Source organism: Macrobrachium rosenbergii, chromosome 40 (genome assembly GCF_040412425.1).
Source record: "Macrobrachium rosenbergii isolate ZJJX-2024 chromosome 40, ASM4041242v1, whole genome shotgun sequence".
NCBI lineage: Eukaryota > Metazoa > Arthropoda > Malacostraca > Decapoda > Palaemonidae > Macrobrachium > Macrobrachium rosenbergii.
In genome coordinates this window covers 225,291-239,866 of record NC_089780.1, presented here as the reverse complement: position 1 = coordinate 239,866, position 14,576 = coordinate 225,291, and the positions used below count along the sequence as shown (strand labels likewise).

Below are 14,576 nucleotides of genomic sequence, written 5' to 3'. Positions count from 1 at the left end.
TTGACTCAAGGAGTAGGTCTGCTTGCTGCCACTTCTTGAAGTCAAGGTGTAGGTCTGCTTGCTGCCACTTCTTGAACTCAAGGAGTAGGTCTGCTTGCTTGCTGCCACTTCTTGAACTCAAGGTGTAGGTCTGCTTGCTGCCACTTCTTGAACTCAAGGTGTAGGTCTGCTTGTTGCCCACTTCTTGAACTCAAGGTGTACTTCTTGGTCTGCTTGCTGCCACTTCTTGAACTCAAGGAGTAGGTCTGCAAGGTTGCTGCCACTTCTTGAACTCTTGCTGGAACTCAGAGGTGTAGGTCTGCTTGTTGCCACTTCTTGAACTCAAGGAGTAGGGTGCTTGCTGCCACTTCTTGAACTCAAGGGTAGGTCTGCTTGCTTGCCACTTCTTGAACTCAAGGGAGTAGGTCTGCTTGTTGCCACTTCTTGAACTCAAGGAGTAGGTCTGCTTGTTGCCACTTGCCTTGAACTCTTGCTGGACTCAAGGTCTGCTACTGCCACTTCTTGAACTCAAGGAGTAGGTCTGCTTGTTGCCACTTCTTGAACTCAAGGAGTAGGTCTGCTTGTTGCCACTTCTTGAACTCAAGGAGTAGGTCTGCTTGCTGCCACTTCTTGAACTCAAGGAGGTCTGCTTGTTGCCAGTAGGTCTGCTTGCTGCCACTTCTTGAACTCAAGGAGTAGGTCTGCTTGTTGACACTTCTTGAACTCAAGGAGTAGGTCTGCTTCTTGCTGTCACTTCTTGAACTCAAGGAGTAGGTCTGAACTTTGTTGCCACTTCCTTGAACTCAAGGAGTAGGTCTGCTTGTTGCCTACTGATAGAACTTGAGGTGTAGGTCTGCTTGTTGCCACTCCTTGAACTCAAGGTGTAGGTCTGCTTGTTGCCCACTAATAGAACTCAAGGTGTAGGTCTGTTGCGCATATGCACTTTTTATGTTGTGGTATGCGCTCCCAATTATGAATGTCTCTGCTTTCTTTTACTGTGTTGATGTTCTGTTTGTCGAGAATTCAGGAGTAGGTCTGTTGCTTATAGGACACTTCTTGAAGAAACTTGTAAATAATTCTTCTCCCACTTGGTAATTTTGTCTTTTCATGGGGGCTTTCTTTTAATGGAGTCGCTTATGGCACTTTAAATAATTCTTCTCCCAAATTTTTATTCTTATAACACTAATCATCACATGGCCAGCCACACTGGACTTAGAAATTTTTTTCTGGATGTCAGAGAGGAGAGCGACACAGATCTTGCTTAAAAGGGGTTCAAGTTAACTCTAACTAAAAATTGATCAGAATGAACTCTGGACCTATGTTGAATAAAACTACGCCTCTTTGAGGACAGCTAGTCTAATCTTAATGGTTCAATTTCAACTCCCACTTTTGGCAAGGACAAATCAGGTCAATTTTGCTGACCTTTTCATTCGTAATCATTCTTCTAACTCCTCCTTACTTTCCCATAACTCGATGTTGGTTATGGTTAAACTCCAATTTACTTGGTCTCATGGCTCATCATTTTAAATTATCAACACTGTCTCTCTCTCTCTCTCTCTCTCTCTCTCTCTCTCTCATAATCCCGATCAGTGAATTTCATACTTATTCTCTGTAGAAATACTTTTAAATTCACTGCATAACATCACTCGGCCACATACCAACATTGACTACAATGTACAAAATTATAAATTGAATCAATTAATGTAAGAGGATTAACCATCTCAACACTATATAAAACCATTACAAACTTTAACTCTAAGCCAACCAACTAAGGTAAACCCAGCAATAATAATGTAATGCAAAAAAAATGAATAAAGTAGTCATGTAAGCAGGTGCATGGAAATAAAATTATATGAATGCCCATGATATACATTCAAAGAAAAACTTGACTATGGTCAATTACTTCAATGTCAATAATTTCCATTAATAAGCAATAAATGCAAGAAATATTATAATGCATCATAGTGCTAAACACAAACAAGACAAGTATGAATCTATATATCAAATACTCAAACAAAATGCAGAAAATATGGCAAAGTAAATATATCAAATGCCTATTACTCTCTGGTTATCAATCATAATAACTTGGTAAAAATTCACACATCAAAACATATCTGATTGTCATTAAAAGAAATCATAAATTGTAAAATAAAAAAAAAATCAATCATCAAATGTTCAAGTGGCAAGTCAATGGTAAACGCTATCACTCTCTAGGAAGGATTCTGTCCATCATGTCCTTGATTACGGTAAGCTTATTCATTATTAATTTCCTGACAATTATAAAGGAAATAAAAGCAAACAGTACCAAAAGAATGACATTTATGAATGACATGATAGGAGAAATCTCGGTCTTATATGTATGAAAGAAAGTATGAACCTCTTCTAGCTTTGTGAATGTCTCCAATTCCAGTTCTGAAAGCTGAAATTCGTTAATAACTTCAAACTGATGTACACTTTTAGTGAAATTTAAACTGTACGTCGTGAAGACTGTAGGTTTGTAATACAAATTATGTAGAATGACCAGTTCACAAGCAGATGAAAATGAGTGTACGTTAATGAAAACTACTTCTGTTTTGTTTGACTTACAGTCAATCTTAGCATTCAATCTGTTTGCTGAGAACACAAAAATTTCATCATCAATGATTTGAGCCTTGAAATTTTCTGTAAACGGTAGGTACTTACAATGGTTCTTACCATTCTTGTTGTTTACAAGATCATCTAGACAATGAAGAGCACTCAAGGGTTCATAGAAATTCACAATGTTACAAACATATACACCATCATTAAGCATGACACATTCCCTGAACTCATGTTCGGGAATTTCGGTCACTAGGAAAGAATCATGCTGCAAGGCAAAGTGTCGAACTGTTCCTTCTAGTGCAATGGACTTATTATCTACTATCATTGGGAATGGATAGACTGACATCAATGAGTTGACGTCTGGATTGTTGAAAGGGATCACTAGTATGATTTGTTTGGCTACCACTTTCACTGTGATCATGCCATAATAGTCCACTATATTTTCTACTAGTGGCTTCAAGTGATTGTTCACAACACATTTCTGAATAATGGCTTCAATTTCACTAGGGGTTATCAGAAAAGGCGACAGCAGGTTTTACCTGCCATCATGATTGCATTGAGTAATTCCTTGTATTCCAGAAGGAAATTACTTGCTTCTATGAGCAGTTGCTCCATCATTTCTGTTTGATGGATTCTAGCAATTTCTGATGAAACATTATGGAGTGCACAATTCACAAATTCTTTCAGCACTGTGATCATTTTCTGATTTTGATTGACATTTCCTATTACTTTATTATAGACAGTGCCCTGCTCAGAAGCCCAATTTTCAAGTTGAGCCACTCTTTCCTTTAGCTTTTCAACATTACCATCTGTCGCCACTCCAAAGAGATTGTGTAAAGCGACGCCTATAAAAGGTATGAGTGATCGCTTTACTACTTTCCTTGGCATAACACTATCAATGTCACTCTGCAACTTGGAGAGCATGTCGTACAAATTTCTATCTTGGACGCTGTGTAATCCTGCCTGTATGTGATTGCTCAGCTGGACTAACTGCTCTCTCTGATCGATAATGGACTCCCTCCGTATCTTAACAATGGCTAGGTCCTGTATCATCTTAACCTTGCCATGTTCCTTGATGATGGCTCCCTTCCTTAGTTGTATGAGTGAGTTCACAATTTGACTCACTGCCAACCACCAAACAATCCATTTGCTGAAATAATGTTATTAAGCAGTAAAAATCTTATCAATTACATTTGTTTACCATTGCACTTGCCATTACCTTCTTCTCAAATTAAACCTTGGGGTCATTGAAGATTCTATTTTATTATCTATCTTATCTTTATTAAACAAATCTTTCAACTGGGTAGACGACCAAGGTTCTGAATGAACTAGTTAATGTGGTTCCAATGTACAATAGATTCTTTCAAGGTAATCTCATGCATTAACTTGAATTTATTCAACTTCAAAACTTCTAAAACTCTATATGGACCTCGAAATTTTGGGATTACTTTAGTATTAGGTCCTTCAAGAATATGATTGAGTACATAAACTTGTTGTCCTACCTTTAACGAGGGTATGGTGAATCTGTTATTGTAATACTTACTAGATTTTTATGTAACTCCTTTAATCTAGCCCTGGTGACTTTAACGGTCTCATGCGTACGTCTTGTCTTCCAAGCAATATAGTCCTCGTAGTTGTACGTACATCTGGGTGGTGCGGCATCATCCAAAAGTGAATTTGGCATTCTCTTTTGATAGCCATACAATAGGAAATGAGGAGTTTCTCCTATTGATTCATTTACTGTGTTGTTTAGAGTAAATTGTATGTCTTCGAGAGTCAAGTCCCAGTCTTCGGTGTTTGGGGTTACCAATGTTTTCAGAACATCCTTTATTTTGATTTGTTCTTTCTACTGCTCCATGTGAGCTTAGCTTATATGCTGTTATTTGACATTTCTGTATCTCATAAAAGTCACACAGTTTCTTTAGAATGTCACTAGTAAATTCAGCAGCATTGTCTGAGAGCAAAACTTGAGGACATGAATGTCTGGTTATGATTCTAGACTTAAAGGCTTCTGCGACCGTTGATGCTTCTCTGTTTCTGGTTGGAACAATTTCTACGTATCTGGTCAAATAGTCAATGAAAACTAAAATCTGTTTATTTCCTCTGATGGTGTTCGGGAATGGACCTAAGAAATCCATTGTGACTACTTGAAAAGGATTTAATTCTGAAGGATACATTTCCAGAGGAGCCTTGACGTTGACATTCCCCTTATGTACATTACATATGGTACAGTTCTGAACAAATCGACTAGCATCTTTACTACATCGAGGCCAAAAATAGTTTCTAGTGATTGTTCTACATGTTTTCTTAATTCCAGGATGTCCTGATAACTTGTATGAATGGGTTAGTTCTAAGACGTCCTGTATTAGTGTATTAGGAATGTACAAACGTGAACAAGCATTTGGTTCGTCTGAAGTTTTGTACAATAATCCATCTATCAACTGAAACTGAATTTTCCTCACCTTGCAAGAGGTTACCAATTACTTCCCTTATTCTAGAATCCTTTTGTTGTTCCTGACGAACTTTGTCTAAATCTAGGTCTGTGATTTGACAACTAAAGGCGAAATTATGAGTGGTAATTTGTTTCTCGTTCTCTTCTTGTGATCTAGATAAGGCGTCAGCTAATGTGTTATATCTACCAGGTATGTATCTAAATTCTGGGGCAAATTCTAATACGCTAACGAACCATCTATTGAACTTCATATTATTGGTAAAAGCCCTTTTCTTGAAAAGATCACAAATGGGTTTATGATCTGTAAGAACATTAATTTTATGTCCTAGCAAAATGTCTAAATTTCTGTAATCCCCAGACTAAGGCTAAACATTCCCTTTCTGTTGTACTGTAATTTCTTTCGGCTGCATTCAAAACTCTACTGGCATAGTATACAGTCCTCATCCTTGTTTTATCCTTTTGCATCAAGACGGCACCTAGTCCTGTACTTGAAGCATCACAGGCTAAGTAGAATTCCTTCTCGAAGTCTGGATAAACTAGGAGAGGATCTGTTATCAACATATCCTTTAGTGTTTTGAACGCTGTTTCCTGTTCATCTTTCCACTCATAGTTAGCATCTTTCCTAGTTAACTCAGTTAATGGTTTTGCTATGGTAGCAAATCCCTTTATGAATGGTCGATAATATCCTACCATACCTAGGAATCTTCTTAGTGCCTTCAAATTTCTTGGGGCTGGATAGTCTACAATAGCCTTAATCTTTCCTTCTTGCATTTTCAAACCATGTTCACTGATAATATGTCCTAGATATTCTAGAGATTTCTTCAGAAACTGACATTTCTTAATTTTTACCTTTAAACCGGCCTTTCTGAGCCTATCTAATACTAATTCTATCGTCTTGAAATGACTCTCTACATCCTTACTAGCAATTATTACATCGTCAAGATAAACCGATACGTCTTCAACATCTCCTAAGATTTGCAGCATTAAACGTACAAACGTTAAAGGAGCCGAAGTAAGACCAAACGGCATTACCTCGAATTGCAAATGTTCTTTGTGAGTACTGAATGCCGTGAGATGCTTGGATTCTTCATCGAGAGGAACTTGCCAATATCCACTTAGTAGATCGAGGCTAGAAAAAACCTTGGCACCTCCTAATTGAGCTAACATGTCATTAATGACTGGCATTGGCATTCGATCAGGGACGGTGTGGGAATTCAATCTCCTATAATCAATTACCATCCTCCATTTACCGTCTTTCTTTGGAACTAGCAGTAAAGGTGAATTATAAGGTGACTTAGAAGGAATTACGACTCCATCTTCCTTCATCTCTTCAACCATCTCGTCTACAATGGGTCTTTGACTTACTGGAAGTTTGTAGTTAGGTATATAAAAGGGTCTAGCACCATCTTCTATGACTATTTTGTGCTGCAGGACATCTGTCCTTCCTAACTTATCTCCTGTTACTGCTACCACATTCCTATATTTCTCTAATATCTGTATTAACCTGTCCCTACAATGAGGAAAATCTGTATTATTTACTTCCCCTTCTAATTTAACTCTTGTGTCAGCTACAGAGACAAATGCTTTTTCACTTATGGTTAGTAGAGGGTTAATAATCACAATTCCCTTACAGAATTCTATGCCGGCATGCAATTCTAGTCTCTTGTCAGAATAATTATACACATAAGTCGTGCAATTTCCACCATTAAGTCTTACTAGGGAATTGTCCATTTTCACAAAGTCTGGTAAGTCTTCATTAACTAATAACACATCTGTATCACCTAGGTTTTTATCTGTTACAATTCTAAGACAAACCTTTGTCAGACCTTGTGGATGCAGCTTAACGCTATTGTTTAATTTAAATTTTACAAGATTATCATCGGCAGTACTAACTAAGCAGATTTCTTCTGCGTTCTGTACATCAGCAGTGTAACAGACATCAGTATCATCTGAACTTTCATCTTGTGGTATCACAGAACCTATCTCTGTCATTTTCAGGTTGCCTAACAGCAACACCTCATTGAGATACTTCTCTTCCGTATCTTCTCCTATTATTAGGTGACTATCTTCTATTAGCGTGTCAGGATCGTCAGGTTGGGAAAAAGAACTAAGTTCTTCGGAGGTATCTACTTGTTGTGCACTTGAGTCATCAGGTTCATACCTGCTATCTGAGAATTCCTCCTGAGTGGCTTCTAGGCTTTGAAAAGCAGTTTTACTATTTTCTCCTATTTCTTCTATCATTGAATTTCTACACACTGTCCTACCCGGGTTAGCATTAAATTCCATTTCTATCTGTTGGATGTCTACTTCTTCAGATGAGGCTGTCTCAGGTAAAGTGATCAAGTTTATCTGAAACTGTTCCTCTTCTTCAAGAAAGCAAACAGTTCCTCTATCAATTTCCTTGATAGTTATTCTTCCATTGCTACAATCTAGTATAATTCCACATCCTTTCATAGCCTGGAAGGAAAATAGAGCTTGAGCTGGAAAATATTTCTCTTCCAACACCACAAACTCTTCCCTGTATTTCTTATTTAGAATTTCTATCTCTAAATTGACATTGCCTATAGCCCTTATTTGCTTTCCAGCGATCCCCTTTATGGTCCTATAGGATTTTCTCATTTGGGAAAGCTCACAACCTATATGTTCTGTTAAAGTGCCTTTATCTATGATACTTACAGTACTGCCTGTATCCAACAATATGGAACTCAGTACACCTTCTAAGTGTACTTGTATGATAGGCAACTCTTCCTGACATGTATTAAAATTCTTTACAGAAAACACTATTTCATTACTTCGAGTAATGTCTGTTGGGATACATCCTTATTCAATGTCACTATTTCTTTCTGTAAGGATGGACCTTTTTGCTGCGCTCTCTGTGATTGTCACTGAGAATCCCCTTGATTTGGGTTACTGGGGAGGTATTCTGATTATTAGGCTGAGTATTGTGGTTATTTTGAGACCCTGAGAATTTCCCTGTCTGTTGTACCAACAGTTTTGGATTAAATGTCCTATCTTATTGCAATTCGAACACCATTTGTTTCTTCTACAATTCTGTGTTGTATGGTTGGAATAACCACAATTTCCACAATTTAATCTCTGCCTATTTGACTGTGGCCTATTATTCCCTGAATTTTGGCCTTGACTAGCTCCCCTCTGTCCAGGAGTCCTGTTATTTCCATTGTTATTTCCATTAGTTCCAGTGGTATTCCCATTGTTACCTCTATTTGGCGGCCTACCTTGATTGTTTCTGTTTGATTGATTAAATCTCCTATTGTTGTTCCCACCGTTTCTATCAAACGAATTTCTGTTTCCCTGATGTCTAGACCTAGCTTGCCTGATTGGTTTCTACTGGACTGATTGCTATTATTTCTTGGGTTTCCACTAGCTACGGTTCCCGTAAAATCTGCACTACTACTTGATGAATTCTGTTTTACTTTCCTTTCTATGTACATCAAGGTTTGTACAATTCCATCATTTGGCTTTCTATCACAGTACTTCTTTAAGGCTACTCTTTCTTCCTTACCCAAAGCATCGTAGATTGGTCCTAATGACATATATCTATGTACCTTGGATATACTAGCTAAATCTGTTTCATAATCATCAAATTCATCCTTCCTTCCAACAACAATTCCTACAGCTTTCATATCTGTCGTCACTCTATCTATAGCTTCTTCTACTCTAGTGGCTAAAACTAAGTGATTACCCTCATATTTCTGATGATGGAAAGTTCCTATGTTGTACCATGGATCTTTCTGTGCTTCTGGTTGCCAAAACTGTAAGCACTGTTTCTTGAATTCGTTAAACAGAGTAATTTTCCTAAAAAGTACTGAATGAAGAACTGTATGTGCATCACCATGTTCCATACTAACATACAAGAGTGCTTCATCTATTTTCTTTCTCTCATCTGTGATACCAGCAGCTGAAATTCTGCTTTCTGTGTCTGCCAACCATCGATTTACACCATATTCTTCTAATATACTTTTATCTACATTACTTGGGTCTACCGTTCCACAAAATCTAGTGGCTTGGGTGATTATTGCCGCTTGCGCCATGGTAAAGTTTCTAGGTACAATCGAATTTATTGGGTTAGTGGTTACAACTGAAGTGTTAGGCGCACTCGGTAAACTAAGTGGGGGACCCTGACTATGAGAACGTCTGGGTCTAGTATTACTACGATCGATTTGTCTAGAAAGTCGTTCAGGTACAGGTCTTAGGTTATATGGAGTCTGGTCTTCGCCTCTTGTCTGTTGCAGTCGGAAAATTACTTCATCCAAAGAGTCATTCATATTAACTCATAAAATATTCAATGATTCCAAGAATGAAAAATTGAATAAAAAAATAAATTTGAGAAGCAGGTACTTACTTCAGTTTCATGTTGCCTAAATCCTTAGTGACTATACTCCACAATTGCAATTCAAATTTTTCCTAACTCATTTCTTCATAGGACTCTCTCACAATCTGAAAAAGTCTGATATTAGTTTTGGACATTACAATTGTTTGGGTTCCACTGCAAAATGCTGCGCCAAGTGTATAACAAAAAAAATTATTATGATAGAATAATTTAAACAGAATTGTCTCTTTCACCAAGTGAACAAAATTTTCTATTTCGTAAAAAAAATTACTAAATATGAGAAAAAAAATTATTTCCTTCGTACAACAATAAGGAAATATTATTAAAAAAAAAAAATAATTTACTTAAATTATTTATGTTACAAAAAAATTATTTGCACACTGCAGGGAAAAATAATTATATAAAAATTTCACAAACACAAAAAAAAAATTTAATTCACAGAGAAAAAAAAAATTCTCTTGATAATTCCCCGATACTAGGAATGAATGATTACTATTCAAATAGCTTCGTGTCGCCTTGCACTTGAAGATCGCGCTGATTGCACTTGAGCGCAATTTGTCGTTAGCATTCAGCGATAATCGGCTCAGCTTGGCCAACTTCCAGTCTGTTACTCGCTGAATTTGTCGAAGAAAATTTGGAATCCCTTCCAAATTGTTATTATCGATAGTGGAAATATACCAGTCACCCGTGTCTCTTCTCCTGTTGATTGAAGACGCGAACTTCACCTCGGGTCATTGGCTTCCAAAACTGTATCGCCGCTCCGATTGCTTCACTATCGTCCGTCGCCGTCTTCCGCTCTCGTTCGTCGCCGTCGTCGTCACTGCTCTGCTACCGCTACCTTTCGCTAAGTCTCCCTTTTAGCGACCAAAAATTGTGGGAATTTCGTGTATTTAAGTCCGTACACGATAGAAAAGTTCACTGAACTGACGTAGATATTAGCGACTTTCATACGTCCGCCAACACTGTTTGTTTTCGTCTTCTCCACTGCTGCGATCGGCGAAGTTTAGGGCGAGTTGCCGATTCTTTCGTAAATTTCGTTATACTTCTTATAAAAATCACCGCTGATCTATGCCGTGATTATTACTATGGTTCTTATTATGGTCATATATAATTATTAAACTGAATTTGTTGTTGATCTTATGCGAACGTCCGGAAACTTCAAACTGACAGAGATTTACCGCTGTCAATTTTTCACTCCGATCGACACAAAAAGTCTCACTGCTTCGTGGAATATTTCGTTCTGCTTCGTTCCCTTCTGCTACCTTCTAATGCTGTGTTGGTGTTTCTAGTGCTGAAGACCGTCTTGAAATTATTTGCGCTGTTAAATTGAGAGTTAGTTTTAGCGCAGTCACTGCTCACTCTCTGTAAATTTCTCTAGGGCCGTGAACATTTATTGTTTTTCAAATGTGCGCTGGGCGAAATCCATCCCACCGCTTCTGCCACCAATTTTTTGTTGCGCATATGCACTTTTTATGTTGTGGTATGCGCTCCCAAGTATGAATGTCTCTGCTTCCTTTTACTGTGTTGATGTTCTGTTAAGTCGAGAATTCCGTTGCTTATAGGACGCAAGAAACTTGGTAAATAATTCTTCTCCCACTTGGTAATTCTTGTCTTTTCATGGGGGGTTTAATGGAGTCGCCGGGCACTTTTTAGTTTTTATTCTTATAACACTAATCATCACACGGCCAGCCACACTGGACTTAGAAATTTTTCTGGATGTCAGAGAGGAGAGCGACACAGATCTTACTTAAAAGGGGTTCAAGTTAACTCTAACTAAAAATTGATCAGAATGAACTCTGGACCTATGTTGAATAAAACTCCGCCTCTTTGAGGACAGCTAGTCTAATCTTAATGGTTCAATTTCAACTCCCACTTTTGGCAAGGACAAATCAGGTCAATTTTGCTGACCTTTTCATTCGTAATCATTCTTCTAACTCCTCCTTACTTTCCCATAACTCGACGTTGGTTATGGTTAAACTCCAATTTACTTGGTCTCATGGCTCATCATTTTAAATTATCAACACTGTCTCTCTCTCTCGCTCTCTCTCATAATCCCGATCAGTGAATTTCATATTTATTCACTGTAGAAATACTTTTAAATTCACTGCATAACAGGTCTGCTTGTTGCCCACTCCATGAACTCAAGGAGTAGGTCTGCTTGTTGCCCACTCCTTGAACTCAAGGAGTAGGTCTGCTTGTTGTCCACTCCTTGAACTCAAGGAGTAGGTCTGCTTGTTGCCCACTCCTTGAACTCAAGGAGTAGGTCTGCTTGTTGCCCACTCCTTGAACTCAAGGAGTAGGTCTGCTTGTTGTCCACTCCTTGAACTAAAGGTGTAGGTCTGCTTGTTGCCCACTCCTTGAACTCAAGGTGTAGGTCTGCTTGCTGCCACTTCTTGAACTCAAGGTGTAGGTCTGCTTGTTGCCTACTGATAGAACTTGAGGTGTAGGTCTGCTTGTTGTCCACTCCCTGAACTAAAGGTGTAGGTCTGCTTGTTGCCCACTCCTTGAACTCAAGGTGTAGGTCTGCTTGTTGCCATTTCTTGAACTCAAGGTGTAGGTCTGCTTGTTGCCACTTCTTGAACTCAAATTGTAAGTCTGCTTGTTGCCACTTCTTGAATTCAAGGAGTATGTCTAAATTGTTGCCCACTCCTTGAACTCAAGGAGTAGTCTGATTGTTTCCCACTCCTTGAACTAAAGGTGTAGGTCTGCTTGTTGCCCACTCCTTGAACTCAAGGAGTAGGTCTGCTTGTTGTCCACTCCTTGAACTCAAGGTATAGGTCTGCTTGTTGCCACTTCTTGAACTCAAGGTGTAGGTCTGCTTGTTGCCCACTCCTTGAACTCAAGGAGCAGGTCTGCTTGTTGCCACTTCTTGAACTCAAGGTGTAGGTCTGATTGTTGCCTACTCCTTGAACTCAAGGAATAGTCTGATTGTTTCCCACTCCTTGAACTTAAGGTGTAGGTCTGTTTGTTGTCCACTCCTTGAACTAAAGGTATAGGTCTACTTGTTGCCACTTCTTGAACTCAAGGAGTAGGTCTGCTTGTTGCCACTTCTTGAACTCAAGGAGTAGTCTGATTGTTTCCCACTCCTTGAACTAAAGGTGTAGGTCTGCTTGTTGCCCACTCCTTGAACTCAAGGAGTAGGTCTGCTTGTTGTCCACTCCTTGAACTCAAGGTATAGGTCTGCTTGTTGCCACTTCTTGAACTCAAGGTGTAGGTCTGCTTGTTGCCCACTCCTTGAACTCAAGGAGCAGGTCTGCTTGTTGCCACTTCTTGAACTCAAGGAGTAGTCTGATTGTTTCCCACTCCTTGAACTAAAGGTGTAGGTCTGCTTGTTGCTCACTCCTTGAACTCAAGGAGTAGGTCTGCTTGTTGTCCACTCCTTGAACTCAAGGTATAGGTCTGCTTGTTGCCACTTCTTGAACTCAAGGTGTAGGTCTGCTTGTTGCCCACTCCTTGAATTCAAGGTATAGGTCTGCTTGTTGCCACTTCTTGAACTCAAGGTGTAGGTCTGCTTGTTGCCCACTCCTTGAACTCGAGGAGCAGGTCTGCTTGTTGCCACTTCTTGAACTCAAGGTGTAGGTCTGATTGTTGCCTACTCCTCCTTGAACTCAATCTTTGAGTAGACTGATTGTTTCCCACTCCTTGAACTTAAGGTGTAGGTCTGTTTGTTGTCCACTCCTTGAACTAAAGGTATAGGTCTGCTTGTTGCCACTTCTTGAACTCAAGGTGTAGGTCTGCTTGTTGCCCACTCCTTGAACTCAATGAGTAGGTCTGCTTGTGCCACTTTCTTGAACTCAAGGTGTAGGTCTGTTTTTGTTGCCTATTGTTCCTTGAACTCAAGGAGTAGGTCTGCTTGTTGCCTACTCCTTGAACTCAAGGAGTAGGTCTGATGTTGATTGTTGCTAAGGTGTACTCCTTGAACTCAAGGAGTAGTCTGATTGTTTCCCACTCCTTGAACTTAAGGTGTAGGTCTGTTTGTTGTCCACTCCTTGAACTAAAGGTATAGGTCTACTCCTTGTTGCCACTTCTTGAACTCAAGGAGTAGGTCTGCTTGTTGCCACTTCTTGAACTCAAGGTGAAGGTCTGCTTGTTGCCTACTCCTTGAACTCAAGGGGTAGGTCTGCTTGTTGCCACTTCTTGAACTCAAGGTGTAGGTCTGCTTGTTGCCTACTCCTTGAACTCAAGGAGTAGGTCTGCTTGTTGCCTACTCCTTGAACTCAAGGGAGTAGGTCTGCTTGTTGCCACTTCTTGAACTCAAATTGTAAGTCTGCTTGTTGGCACTTCTTGAATTCAAGGAGTATGTCTGCTTGTTGCCCACTCCTTGAACTCAAGGAGTAGTCTGATTGTTTCCCACTCCTTGAACTAAAGGTGTAGGTCTGCTTGTTGCCCACTCCTTGAACTCAAGGAGTAGGTCTGCTTGTTGTCCACTCCTTGAACTCAAGGTATAGGTCTACTTGTTGCCACTTCTTGAACTCAAGGTGAAGGTCTGCTTGTTGCCACTTCTTGAACTCAAGGTGTAGGTCTGCTTGTTGCCCACTCCTTGAACTCAAGGAGTAGGTCTGCTTGTTGCCACTTCTTGAACTCAAGGTGTAGGTCTGCTTGTTGCCTACTCCTTGAACTCAAGGAGTAGTCTGATTGTTTCCACTCCTTGAACTTAAGGTGTAGGTCTGTTTGTTGTCCACTCCTTGAACTAAAGGTATAGGTCTACTTGTTGCCACTTCTTGAACTCAAGGTGTAGGTCTGCTTGTTGCCCACTCCTTGAACTCAAGGAGTAGATCTGCTTGTTGCCACTTCTTGAACTCAAGGTGAAGGTCTGCTTGTTGCCTACTCCTTGAACTCAAGGAGTAGGTCTGCTTGTTGCCACTTCTTGAACACAAGGTGTAGGTCTGCTTGTTGCCTACTCCTTAAACTCAAGGAGTAGGTCTGCTTGTTGCCTACTCCTTGAACTCAAGGAGTAGGTCTGCTTGTTGCCACTTCTTGAACTCAAGGAGTAGGTATGCTTGTTGCCTACTCCTTGAACTCAAGGAGTAGGTCTGCTTGTTGCCTACTCCTTGAACTCAAGGAGTAGGTCTGCTTGTTGCCACTTCTTGAACTCAAGGTGTAGGTCTGCTTGTTGCCTACTCCTTGAACTCAAGGAGTAGTCTGATTGTTTCCCACTCCTTGAACTTAAGGTGTAGGTCTGTTTGTTGTCCACTCCTTGAACTAAAGGTATAG

General features: G+C 39.6%; 1 protein-coding gene across 1 annotated transcript; it reads right to left on the bottom strand.

Annotated features, from left to right (window-relative positions):
• Positions 1 to 1,144: 1,144 nt before the first annotated feature.
• LOC136826024 (uncharacterized) lies at positions 1,145 to 9,513 on the bottom strand. Its single transcript, XM_067082884.1, has 2 exons — positions 9,375 to 9,513; positions 1,145 to 3,709 (listed from the first exon to the last, which is right to left on the bottom strand). The coding sequence occupies exons 1-2, from the start codon at positions 9,383 to 9,385 to the stop codon at positions 3,073 to 3,075; spliced, it is 648 nt and encodes a 215-aa protein (XP_066938985.1). The 5' UTR covers positions 9,386 to 9,513; the 3' UTR covers positions 1,145 to 3,072.
• Positions 9,514 to 14,576: the final 5,063 nt, after the last annotated feature.